Source organism: Hippopotamus amphibius, chromosome 1 (assembly GCF_030028045.1).
Source record: "Hippopotamus amphibius kiboko isolate mHipAmp2 chromosome 1, mHipAmp2.hap2, whole genome shotgun sequence".
In the NCBI taxonomy this organism is placed as follows: Eukaryota; Metazoa; Chordata; class Mammalia; order Artiodactyla; family Hippopotamidae; genus Hippopotamus; species Hippopotamus amphibius.
The window spans coordinates 165,504,557-165,517,056 of NC_080186.1; the positions used below are offsets into that span (position 1 = coordinate 165,504,557).

Sequence of the window (12,500 nt, forward strand, 5' to 3'; positions counted from 1 at the left end):
GCCAGGAGCTTTTCAAAAGAGCAAGGTGCCAGCAGCAAGGCCCCCAGGATGTGCTGTCAGGTTTTACATGCCTTCTCGCAGCCGTAGGTGTTTAGGGATGATCCCAGCTGCACCAGAGTAGCTAAACTCTGATTACCTAAACTTGTTAGCAAAATGCAGACGTTATTTGCTTCAGAAGGTACTTTCACTTTAATCTAAATTCGCCTAAAATGCACAGAAGACTGCTTTTGTTGCTTTAAAAAGAAATGTGCCTGGTTCTAAAGCAGACTTTACCCAGGAGGAGATACGCAGCACACTGCATGTCATGGATGAATGTAAAGGATTGTTTTCCCTTTCCAAACTGTGCCTGATGAAATCAAAATAGAATTCCTAGGCCATCACACAACCCATCTTTTCAATGAAAAAGCAACTACTTTTAACTCAAACATGAAAGATTTTTCAGATTTCTCCTAAACATGAGGTGTTATTAAGACTTTTACATTTTTTCCAAGATCTTTACTGGGTCTAGATTACATATTCCTACTTATTGATTAGATTTTGGCAAAAAGAGAGAGTTTATCATTGTCTTTTCAAGAAGATTCATTTTGGGATTAACATATACACACTACTATATATAAAACAGATAATCGACCAGGACCTACTATATAGAACAGCAAACTGTACTCAATATTCTGTAATAACCTAAATGGGAAAAGAATATGAAAAAGAATAAACATACTTATATGTATAACTGAGTCACTTTGCTGTACACCTGAAACTAACATTGTAAATCAACTATACTCCAATATAGAATAAAAATTTAAAAAGATAAAATGGGAAAAAAGAAGATGCATCTTAAAAATTATCACTGCATAAATAATATCTGCAAACTGTCTGCATGGACAAACCACACCAGGTAATTCTTCACCCCAAGAGCATTTTCTGCAGGTGGAATCCACAGCGTATAGGGTGAGCTGATGATGCGGATTATTTACTGTGTGCCAGGCACTGTGTGAGTCTCTTCTGCGTATCATTCGTTCTGTCCTTGTGATGACCCTGTACAGCAGGTCCTCTTGTTAGAGCCATTTTACAGCTGAGGACACTGAGGCTGCCAGAGGTTGAGTAACTTGCAATCACACTGCTAATAAGTGACAACCAGACTGAAACACAGAAACGACCACTGTGATAGGGCCCTGGACGGCACACTCTAATCAGCAAGAGTCCATTTGTCCTTGATGCCATTCCAACTCAGAAACTGGTACAGAGGTTTAAATGGCCTCTAGGTAAATGGTGTTTCCTTCACTCTGGAGAAGGAACAAAGTGTTTAGTGGAGATTGTCCACTAGATGTCGCTAAAAGGATTGGGAAGTCAAGAGAGGCCAGGGCAGCGGGTTTCTGCTCTTCCTTGAGCTTGCACAAAAGAATAGATTGCATTTGTCAGGATTCGCGTGAATTATTTACCATAATCACCTAAATGTTTCTAAACTCCCAATAATCCAGAGTGCGTCGTGCCCCTGACATGTGGGCTCATTGAAGGAATTCTTTTCACTGACACTCAAGGAAAGAGAGCCAACCCCAGCCTGGGATCCCTCTAATCCACCCAGTCCGTTTTTAAAGCTGGGATCAAAAATTGTTCTGTTTACAGGGAAAAAAGAAAACAGCTCGTTACCTTAAAAAAAAAAAAATGGTGTAACTACAAGGAACCACTTGAACACATACCTCAAATGAAAAGATAGATTTGCAGTTAATAAAACTGACCAGAAGTGAAATTATTCTGTGAAGGGGGAACCTGCAGTTCTGGAGAGGTAACACCTGTCCTGCCCTCCCCTTTACCGTGAGCTGTGACAGAGACAGGCTTGCAATGAGGACCATGGAGCAGAGCCGCACATCCCCCTGTCACACGGCCACGGCGCGTGGGACCCCAATCTGACCTCAGGGCCACGCAGCCTGCGATGCAGCCTGTGATGGTGGCCGTGGCAGAAATACCCCCTCCCACTTATTTCTGAGGAGCAACCTTTGCCCTCAGCAGCTGAGCTCTGCCCTGAATAATGCAGACAATTTCGTCAGCGTGCCTCATGAGCTCCCTTAAAAGACATCTGAGATCTAACACAGCGCCATGGCTCCAACTGCCCACACACGGACAATAGTAACTACTGTGTGTGTGTGTGTGTGTGTGTGCGTGCGTACACGCACACGTGTGTGCACTGGTCCTCTACATCCATCATTTCATCTATTTCTCATGACAAGCCGATGAAGTCGACCATACGATCCCTATTTTACAGATGAGAACCAGAGAGGTGAAGCATATTCCCCAAGGTCACACAGCTATCAGCGGTGGAATGGGGTTTGAATCCAGCTGTCTGACTCTACAAATAGAGCTCTCTCCCTCACCCTCACCCGGAACTGACCTCTCCTTTGGTTTGCATCCACAAATTTTACTCCAGGGAGGGAGGGCTTGTTGCCTCTTCACTGATAGGTCCTGTGCAGCTGGCTGTGGGGGCAGACACAGAACCTGCTGGATGACAGGTGAATAGAAACATGTATTTAAAGCAACCCAGTGGCCAACAAAGCACTTACTGGATGCTTACTGAGAATGAGGCCTCAGATCAGGGCCTCTTGCCAAGGCAGGTGAGACACTGCCTCTGTCCAGCAGAGTGGGTGACCCAGAGACTCAGCCGCTATACGGGCAGGGGCTCACTGCGGGGAGCCGCACCCATGGGCTCAGAGTGCTCGGGGCGGCTTTCTTGGAGCAGATAACCTAGAGCCAGACTTTGTGGGAAAGGCTGGAATCTTCCAGGCCAAGAGAGCAAGGTGATAGGTGACCAGCAGCAGGATAGCACACAGGCATCTCGGCCCCAGCCAGGGAAGCTCGCTGTGTCCCTCTGCCAGGAAGCCCGGGTCTGCACCCCACTCACAGCCAGGCAGCCATGTCAGCCCTGGCTCTGCCCCCAGCCCTGCCACTGGCATGTGGAGCTGCCCATCCGTGGATGTGTTTATCTGGCAGAATTCCTCCCTCCTAGTCAGGGTCAGGTGGCTGTGTTTGGTCACAGTTACAGTTAGCCCTGACAGAGAAAAGAGGGCAAGATGACAAGAAAAGAGAAGAGGGGAAGGAAAAGAGAGGAGAGGAGAGAAAGCAAGAGATTTGCAGTAATTTCCCTCTCTCATCCCATCACACCCCTTGAAATCCTGAGGTCCCAAATCTGGTCTGTTCCTAAGTCTTGCCTTTCTGGAGAGGGTGGAAGGCTGGGCCAGTCCCTTCAGAGGGCAGGTAATCCCCTTGTTTCCTTCTGTGTCACTCAGGCTGCATCGTCAGTCACCCTGATTGGTCCAACTCTCGTCAGAGGCGGCGGTGGCTGGGAGGATGGCGTGGCCCATTTATTCATTAGCAACTGCGATGTTTAATTTTCAGGGCCAGGCGCCACTGGCCAGTGTTATCTTGGGAGCTGGCCTTGGTGCCGCCTTGAAGCGCTCCACCTGAAGGCACTGGGGGCGGGAGGAGGGTCCCGGGCCCAACCCTGGCTGAGAAGAAAGGGAAACACTCAATGGCAAGGGGTGAGGCCGCCTTTTCTTTAGCTTTTCTTCCATTTATAACCTGGCCCGTTGTGTTTGCTTCTGGGGGCCCCGATATCAAAATAATATCGCATGACCCTCCTGACAGGCGAGGCAATAAAACTGCTCATTAATCCCGGCCCCATCACCACCCCTCCATGCTCCTCAGCAAAGGTGTGTAAATAGACTGGCCTTTCCCTGACCCCTAAAAACCAACCCAGCCGGGGCTCCTTTGTCAAACTCAGAAAAAAGAGTCTCAAAAACGCTCTCTCCATAGACCGCACTTTCCCCTCACTCCCCTTCTCCCACCAAACTGACTCACATCCACGCACACGCTCACCCACACCCATGTTCACACATGTACACCCACCTGCCCACACCCACGCTCCACACATACACATACTCTTATTCACCTAAGGAGGGAGACTCCAGACCCTCTGTGCCAGCAGAGGCAGAATCAAGAGACGTGCAGAGAAACATCCGATTTGAACACAGTCGGCCCGGACTCTTTTCTGTAAAACAGCTACAGTTTCTGCTGAGACAGGCCCTCCCTGGCCTGTTTCGCCCTGTGAATGTGCATCTTCTGCTAACACTTCCTCGAGCATGCTTAGAGGGGACACCCAGACTGCCCCCCAGCGCCCACAGCAGAGGGGCACAGGCCCGTGCCCTGGACGAGGACACACCACAGGCAATGTAATAACCAGGGAAGAGGCCACAGAGTCCTGAGACCTGTCCCAGTGTTACACGTTAAAGCACACTGTCTGGGCTGTGGGCTTATGACAGTACTTCAGGGAGGGCAGAAAGCTCACAGTCCCAGAAAGACACCCTCCAAAGCTTCTTGTGTCCGAAGCCTGGAAACCAGAGCCACGACCTCAACGCAGGGGACCACGGCCCTAGAACCCACGTGAGCAGGTCATATGTGCCTTACTGGCAGAAGTCCCTTCCAGGCCTGAGCTCTTGGGCAAGCGACTGTGATTCCAATGACATGGGATGTCACACCTTTCCCCAGTCCCATATACAACCTGCTTGCAGATGGGCCTGGCCTCCTGGGCAAGAACCCTGGCATCCTCCGAGCCAGGCTGATGGCACTGCTGACCACCACAGCGGACCAGGCTGCTCCCCAGACTCAACCTTCTCCACACATCCACCTATGCACGCCATGCCCAGGCTGGCTGGGAAACCTGATATTTCTGTACCTTGACATGACAAAGCTTCCTAAGCTTCGGAGAATAAATTAGAGTTGAGTTCAAGTAGGCTCAGCTGCGGCCGATGGGCAAATTGATTTGCTTCCCATCTGGGAGATTAAATTCCACTGCCCCAAAATGGCAGCAGGGTAATGAGCTGTCAGTCAAACAGTGCAGAGCAGGGGCCGGGTGCATAATTGAACCCTGGCAGCTCCTCATTAGGGCCCCTGCAGGTCTTGGCTACGGATTCCCACCTTGAGGCGGCCTCTGAGCCCCAGGAGAGAACACACTTACTTGGAGCTGCCACACGTCCTCTGTAGGGAAATGTCACCTTGGGCAAGGGCGGGGCCAACTTCAGGGAACTTTGACTTAGCCAAGTGCTTATGATATGCTTGTCAACAGCCACTGATGGCCCCTCCAGGATTTAATTATGGGCAAATCCAAACACCTGGGAGGATGCTGACAGCATCCATTGAGATGACACCCAGGGACGTCGCTTCCGAGGGGGCCCTCACCTGAACCCTCCAGTGCTTTATGTGTCCCCAGTCACCCAGGGCTTCTCAGAGCGCAGCACCCTGAAACCATCACGACTCCCCAACTCAGCCCTTTCCAGCATGCAAGACCTGAATGCACACTGCCGGTTCAAGTCTCACAGTCCCCGGGGTGATGGTCAGTGTCTCCATTTATAAAAGCAATAAGGAAACGGGACCCGTGGAAGTTTAGAAGCTGCCTTTGAAGTCTACAAAGGCCTGGGAATCGAGGAAGGCTGGTCTTCCTCTCCAGCCTCATCTTCCACCTCCACCCCTCTTTCTACCTGTGCTGACTCTGTGTCAGGCCACTCATATTTTGCTTTCAAGATTTTGCATGTGTCAGTTGCTCAGCGCGAAACATACTACTGCTGCCTTTCTGTAATCCTGCTCAATTCTTCAGGTCTCTGCTCTTGGATCTCCTTTTCACCTCCTCCAGGAAACCCTCCCTGACCCCACTGTCCAGCCAGGTGTCTTCCCTCAGTGTAGCCTGCACACCCACCAGTCACAGCACTGTGCCTACTGGACAGCTGTCATGTGCTGACATGGCTGTCTCCCTATCAGATAGCAAGTGTCGTTTACTCTCACACATCCCCTAAGCCCTCCGGGCCAAGCACTGTACTACGCTCTGGAGGTACAGCAGTGAGAAAGTAAAGACCCCACCTTCCACAGGGCCAGGGACCAGGGCCCCTGCACCCCATAGCACTCTTGGTGCCCCATCCAGAGGGTCTGGGGCAGAAGAGGGGCTCCCTCTCGGGGCTGCATGCATCACTGGTCAAGCTGAGCCTGCTGGGACCTCAAAGGCCAGTCATCAGGCAGAGCGCCTGACTCAGAGGAGGCAGTGGGAAGACCAGGGCGACTGTGGCCATTCCTGACACTCTGGTTCTGCAGGAGTCAGCCAAGGGTAACACCCGCTGGATCTCTGGCTTTGTGTGGCTACAGAGAGGCTTCAGAGTGAAGTCTGATGTTGGCACTAGGCCCCAGCTTGGCACCAGCTTGCCGCACGGCTAACCACAGCCTGGATCTCACGGCATCTGGTGCTTTTGCTTCCCCTGGCTCTTGATTTGAAAAGGGTGTGGACATGGAACCTTTCCGGCTAGATGCTAAATCCACAGTATCAATAAACAGAGAAAATAGTGGAAAATGTGTGTGCAGGAGAAACCTCCGCATTATGGCAGCCAAGAGCCCTTGCCCGTGTACCAGGGAGGCTGGAGGCACACATTTTACAGGCTGGGGTATTGGCCCCAGGGCAGGTGTCCTTGATGGGCCACTGGCAGCACTTCCTGGTGACCCAACACACAAGTCTGAGTCAGGAAGCTTCTCAAAGCCCCAGCCCCAGGACCAGAGGACCAGGTCCTGCTGCCAGCTCAGTACAGGGCCTGGATTCTGGGACCGCCAGGCTCTGTCACCAGGAGAGAGAGGCTGTGATTACAAGCACCATGTTGGCCCTGGTGAGTCTCCAACACGCCCTGGACAGGATAAGTCTCCAACATGCCACAGCACAGGGCAGCATCACTGTGACGCGGACCCTCTGAGGCCCTGTCTGCCACCTCCACGCTTGGGTGGAAAACCACAGTAACAACACAGCCAGAGACGCGACCGTGCGTTGAGAAGTGGCAGCAGTGTGACTGCTAGGAACACCGGGGAGCCTGCAGGCACTCTCTCGTCAAACCTTCCTAATGACCCTGAACATGGACATGATCATCCCCTCTCGAGGTGCGGGAGCATGGATCAGAGAGGTGAAGTGACTTGGTCAGGCCACACAGCAACAACCTGGCAGAACAGGATTCAAAACCAGGAATGACTCTCAAGCCAACTCTTGCTCATTCTAGTAGACTGCCTCCCGATGGCCTCAACAGGGACATTATCCCATTTCACAGATGAGGAAAAGTAAGGAGGGGATCAGTGCCTTACACGATGCCATAGAGCCAGGGGGTGGCTGGCCTTGGGCGTCCTCTTGGGCCTCCTGGGTAGAGACCCCAGGGCTCTAGCGAAGCCTAAACTGACACAGGAAGCAGCCCCGAGCTCTGCCCCTCCGCAGGCTGGGGACCGGCCGGGGCCTTCCAGTAATTAGTGGGCTCTTGTTAAGACCCAGTCGCGCCGTTCCTGGGCCAGGACTTGTTTTTGTTCCCAGGCGAGGCCCTCGCAGGAAGGCCAGGCGCACGTGCGCAGCCCCATAAATCCAGCCAGCGTCGCTCATTACAACGTTCCGCTTCACGACTCTGCCGCCCCAGCCGCTCCGGCTTCGCGGCCGCCCGGCCTCCCTGCAGCCGAGCTCGGCCGCCCAGTGCCGCCCGCAGCCTCAGACATGAGCTCATCCAGCGCGCGGCGTGTGAGGAAGTGGCCGGGCGGCGCTCTCAGCAGCGAGGGGACAATGTGCCCATTAAGGCTGTCAGCTGTCAGCCCCCCACCGGTACACCCCGCCCCGTCGTGGAGGGCCACCCCACTCCGGGCCCTGCCCACCCTCCAGTTTATGTGACGTGCCCCACGGGTGGGGCCTGTCCACTCCAAAGGGGATGCCGAGAGTGGCCGCGGGAAGTCGCGCCAGGCCAGGGAGGACTTGGGTGGTGGGAGAAGTGGGCCCAGAGACAGCGCCCCTGAGCACCGTCCTGCCTCCAGTGACTGACCACCTCTCTGTGGTCCCCTGACCCCTCTGAGCCTCCGTCCCCACAGCTGTGTGATGGGAAGCAATACCTTGTCCTGGCCAAGAAAGCACTGCTCTGCAACCCGCCACCTTGAGCCTCTGTGCTTTGGTGTCCCGTTAGTACAAAACCTGGCTGATCTTTTATCTTTGTGGTCTGAGGAACTGGTAGGGGATGAAGTGCTAACAAGTCACCCCACCTCTTGGGGGCATGGTCTCATCTGTTAAAATAGAGTTGGCGGCACAGCATCAGGGACAAATGCTTAATCAAAGTGAGCTACTTCTTTCTATTGCTCTGATTCCCATCAAGGTTAGAAGCGATGTACTTATGGCGAGAATCCAAACTCTGGCTCTGGTCGGTGCCTGACAGCAGCCAGCTCATCTGCCCAGGTGGTTATCAACACCATGGTCCATTCTAACCCAGCATTGATTATATGTGGCTGAGGGGCTGGAGTATTTGGCAAGCCCTTCTGCATCCCGTGCCATCACAGCTCAGAGAGAGCTGGGCGATGCCCAGTGTGGAGGGAACCTTCTAGAACTGTGCTGTCCAATACAGCAGCCATTAGCTACACGTGGCTATTTAAATTTAAATTAATTAAAACTAAATAAAATTAGGAATTCAGTTCCTTATTTTCGCTGGTCACATGGTAAGTACTCACCAGCCACTGCACTGGGTAGAGGTCTGTTCTAGAACACCAGTCCATGGAGCTCTTCTGAGCAACGCCCCGAGCTTTTCATACCATTTAATCTAGTGTGTGGAGCAAAAACCATGGCCAGGGCATTGCCACCAGCAGATGCTTCTACGATACCAGTCATGACAACAACAGTGACGGATACTCATGATGGTGGACCGCACAGTGATATCCACGGACTGCTCATTTCTATGTCTCAGGCACTGTGCTGCATGCCTCACACTCATTATTACACGTAACCCCCACCTCTAAATACTCTGCAGGTAGTGACATATCTCCATCTTACTCAAGACAAAATGGACTCAGGAACTCAAGCAAGGTGGAGTGGCAAAACTAGCTCCGACTTCAAAGCCGGCCTCCCCTCAGGCGCAGATCCCAGTCCAACCTTCTCCTGTGCTTTGACTAGATTTGCACCCAGGAGGACGCTTGCTCTTTCCAAAAGGTGCTAGTTCTCTTCCTGCCTTTCACTTAGCTTTGAACATTTCTTCCTCTCAGGAAAGCTCAGACTTACTTGTGAAGGCCCCTCCTGCCCAGTGGGGCTGCCCTGGCCCCATCAGCCACCCTCGTTCCTAGAGGCATCTGCTCCCTGGGCCCACCCAGGGCCAGGTACCATGGGGGCAGCCAACGGATGAAGGTGCCAGCTGTGCCGCCAACGCCCTTCAGGGAGCATGACGCTCTGCAGCGTCAGGTCAGCAGGGTTATGAGGGACACCAGCTGTAGGTGGGCAGCCCCGTGTATGCCCCTGTGAGCAGGTGTTCCTGCCCCAAGCCCTAGCTGTGGCACACACCAAGGCACGGAGCGCAGGATAGGTGACGGTGGCCAGGCCCTTGGAGTGAGCTCCAGCACCTTCATTCACTTGTCTATGGTTCACTGGACACCTGAATGCCAGGCACTGGGCTCGAACAGCCTGTGGGCCTCCGGCAGCCCCTGCATCAGGACCCTCTGCTCGCTGGCATGTGTCCACTGCAATTGTGCTGGCTAAACCGGGGCTTCCAGACTTCAAGCGGAAGCCACCTCCTAAATGGGATCACACCCCTGTGCTGGAGGCAGAGAGATGGACCGTGCCCTCCCCAGGGCCCAAGCCCACGTGTGTCTCACGGAAGCCCTAGGACTCCAGTTTAAGAGCCTTTTTATAGACTACTATAAAGGAGAAAGTGAACTTTTAACATGTTTGCACTCTACTAAGTCAATACGCATAAAAGGGACAACATCTGAGCTTCCTCTGCCCAGATGCGGTCCAGCAGGGCTGGAGAGAAGCATGGGTGCCACCCGGCTGCTGTGGGCATCTGTGGCTGCTTCTCCTTGCCTCTGGACCTGGAGCATGGCCCCCAATTAGCAGGCTGCTGTCCACCAGACCATGGGCGGGCACTAAAGACGCCGGAAAGCCCTCCCTGGCTGGGCTAATGGGTGGCTCCTGCCCTCACTCAGCCGAGACGGCCCCCCAGACGCACGATTTTCATGGGAAGATTTAGAGGAGGGGAAATGCGGAAGCTGTAAAGTTTTACTAGGAATTCTCAACCATCCTCCTTTGGCCCCGACACTCATGCTGCCCTTCATTTTTAAGACAGCTTCCTTTCTGCTTTGAACTTACCCCTTAAATCTAAGCACCCCTGTGCCCGCCTCCAGGATCCAGGATCCGGGCTCAAACTCCAGAGATGCCCGCCCAGGAGGAAGGGGATGAGACAGCACAGGCACCCCAGAGGGCCTTCTCGTGCCCAGCCTCACCCTAGAGCAATCCCCAAGGACACCGTCTGCCTGCCTGCCATCACACCAAGGTCACGGGAACCAAGGTTTCACACCTGAGACAGGACATACCTTGGGTCAGGTTTGCAGATATGCAGACAGCTCTCTGTTTACTCATTTGCATGAACATCTACTGTGTGCAAGGTCTCCTGGGCACTTGGTGGGCATTAGCTCAGTGGTTAAGAAAGCAGACATTTGAGTCAATTTCTGGGTTCAAGACCCAGATGTGCCACTTACTAGCTGTAACCTTGGGTGAGTCACTTAGCTTCTCTGAGTGTATACCTTATCTCTAAAATAGGAACAGTGATACCCACCCACAGCCCCCAAACACACACCTAGCCACCATGAGATTGCTGTGACTATTAAATCCTGCGGTGTAAGCACTCCGTAAATGGTAGCTTAGAGCCTAACAACTCAGGGAGGAAGATACCTGTCTCCCCTTCTGGAGAATGAGGGAAGTGAGAAGGGTAAATGACGTACCCAAAGTCACATGGGACAAAAAGACAGAACTGGATTTAAATCTCAGTTCTTTCTGACTCAGAAGGCCATGACTATGAACTCTTCAGTACAAAACACCCCAGCCTTAAGAGTCAAGCAGGCCCTTCAAACAGTGAGAAATGCTTAGTGTCAAGAAACTTACCTGGAATTTTGTTATCAGCAATTCCACAGAGGAATAATTTTCATTTCGGCCATGAGGTTTAATTTTGTTTCTTAGTGTGAGTTGGTGATGGTGGGGAGGGTAGTGGTGGTATTATATTCAGTGCTTAAGGGAGTCAGTCTAGTGTGTGGGGCCAGTTTACTATCTGCTGCAGAAAATCAAACTCTTACTCCATGGGCAGTTAACGAGCCGTGGCTCGGAGAGGCCAGGCCCTACAGCATCCCAGCCATGGAGGCCAGGCTGACAGACGTTCTCTGGCTGTGCACTCAGGAGGGATGGGGCAGGGAGGGATTGCGTGTAGAAGTTAAGGCTGCCTGGCATCCCTCTCAAAGAGCCGGCATCTTTCTGCCACATCCTAGTCTGGAAATACCTGGAAAATTGATATCTCTTTGCCAATTCTGAGGACTGTCTGCTAACCACCTTTGCGGAATTCTTACTTTGGAGGAGAATCTCTTGAAATCGTTCATGAAGTAGTTTCTCATTGTTTCTGAATGGAGCAAGACCTCCTCAGTGTAAAGTCATGTAAAACACAGACCTGTGGTGATGCTCAGGCTTAGAGTCAACCCGTGGTACAACGTAGAAGTAAGTGGCTGGATGCATGGGGAACACCTGGATAGCAGGTGGGGAAACTGAGGCCCCGGTGCAGATGGATCACTTAAGACCCAGTTGCCAGCTTCGTGTCAGTGCTGGGGAGGTAAGTGTCACTGTCTTGGTCTGCCTGCCTTCCTGTATTTGCCTCACCCTCCTTTATAACAGCCTTGAAATGCCCAAATCCCATTGTGCTAAATTCCGCTTTGGATAAAGAGCTGATTTGTTTTTCCAAGTTGCTAAAAGGTCAAGGAACGTGTGGGTCAATCAGGTTCTGGGGGGAGGCCCACAGGAGGAAAGGCTGGCCTACTCGTGGAAGACTTCCCAGGCCTTAGAAGAAGCAAAACACCAAAGCTGATGCATCCCCCCATCCCACCCCCGTTCACCACAGCCTGCCGTTTCCTCAAACAAAATCAGTTGCCAACCGCACACTGTCTTCTTTAAGCCATGGTGAAGATGTTGGTCTAGCACTCGCTCTCTGAATACACCAAAGCCAAAGGTACTTCTGAAAAAAGCTCACAGATTCTACCACTGTGCTGGCTTTCTATACATGCAAGAAAGTGGAGTGAGTTCCCCTGTGTTCCCTGAAAGCACCCAGAAGCCATCTTTTGGCTGGCACTCAGCCTTCTGGGAGCTCTGCCCTCTGGAACCCCAATATGAGGCCAGAAATTCTTGAAGAAATGCAGCCGAATGGAGAGAAACTGTTGTCACAAAGCTCACCGTTGTGACTCATGTGCCGAAAGGGGCTCCATGTCAGTGAGACGTGATCTTTCCTCAGTGGCCTGATATTCTTTCTGTTTGCTTCTAACCTGCTGTTGGAGGTTTCATTTTCTGAAGGATAGAGGATGCTCACAAAGATACACCAGCAGTGTTGGGTAGTAGCAAGGGAAGAACAGGAAACCAAAACAGAACTGGTGAAGGACAGTGGCCGGGGGCCACT

General features: G+C 52.3%; 1 protein-coding gene across 17 annotated transcripts in view; it reads right to left on the bottom strand.

Moving 5' to 3' along the window:
* The window catches only part of LOC130853148 (uncharacterized), a 242,615-nt gene that overhangs the window by 22,215 nt on the left and 207,900 nt on the right, over positions 1-12,500 (bottom strand). For 16 of the 17 annotated variants that reach the window (XR_009053679.1, XR_009053684.1, XR_009053677.1 and 13 more), the window contains one exon: positions 2,387-2,493. The exons of the other annotated variant lie outside the window; for it this stretch is intronic. Coding sequence is in view for 8 of the 16 variants with exons in the window: in XM_057734490.1 (XP_057590473.1) it covers positions 2,387-2,493 (107 nt within the window). In the remaining 8 variants the exon portion in view is untranslated. The remainder of the gene's footprint in view (positions 1-2,386; positions 2,494-12,500) is intronic. 17 annotated transcript variants of the gene reach the window in all.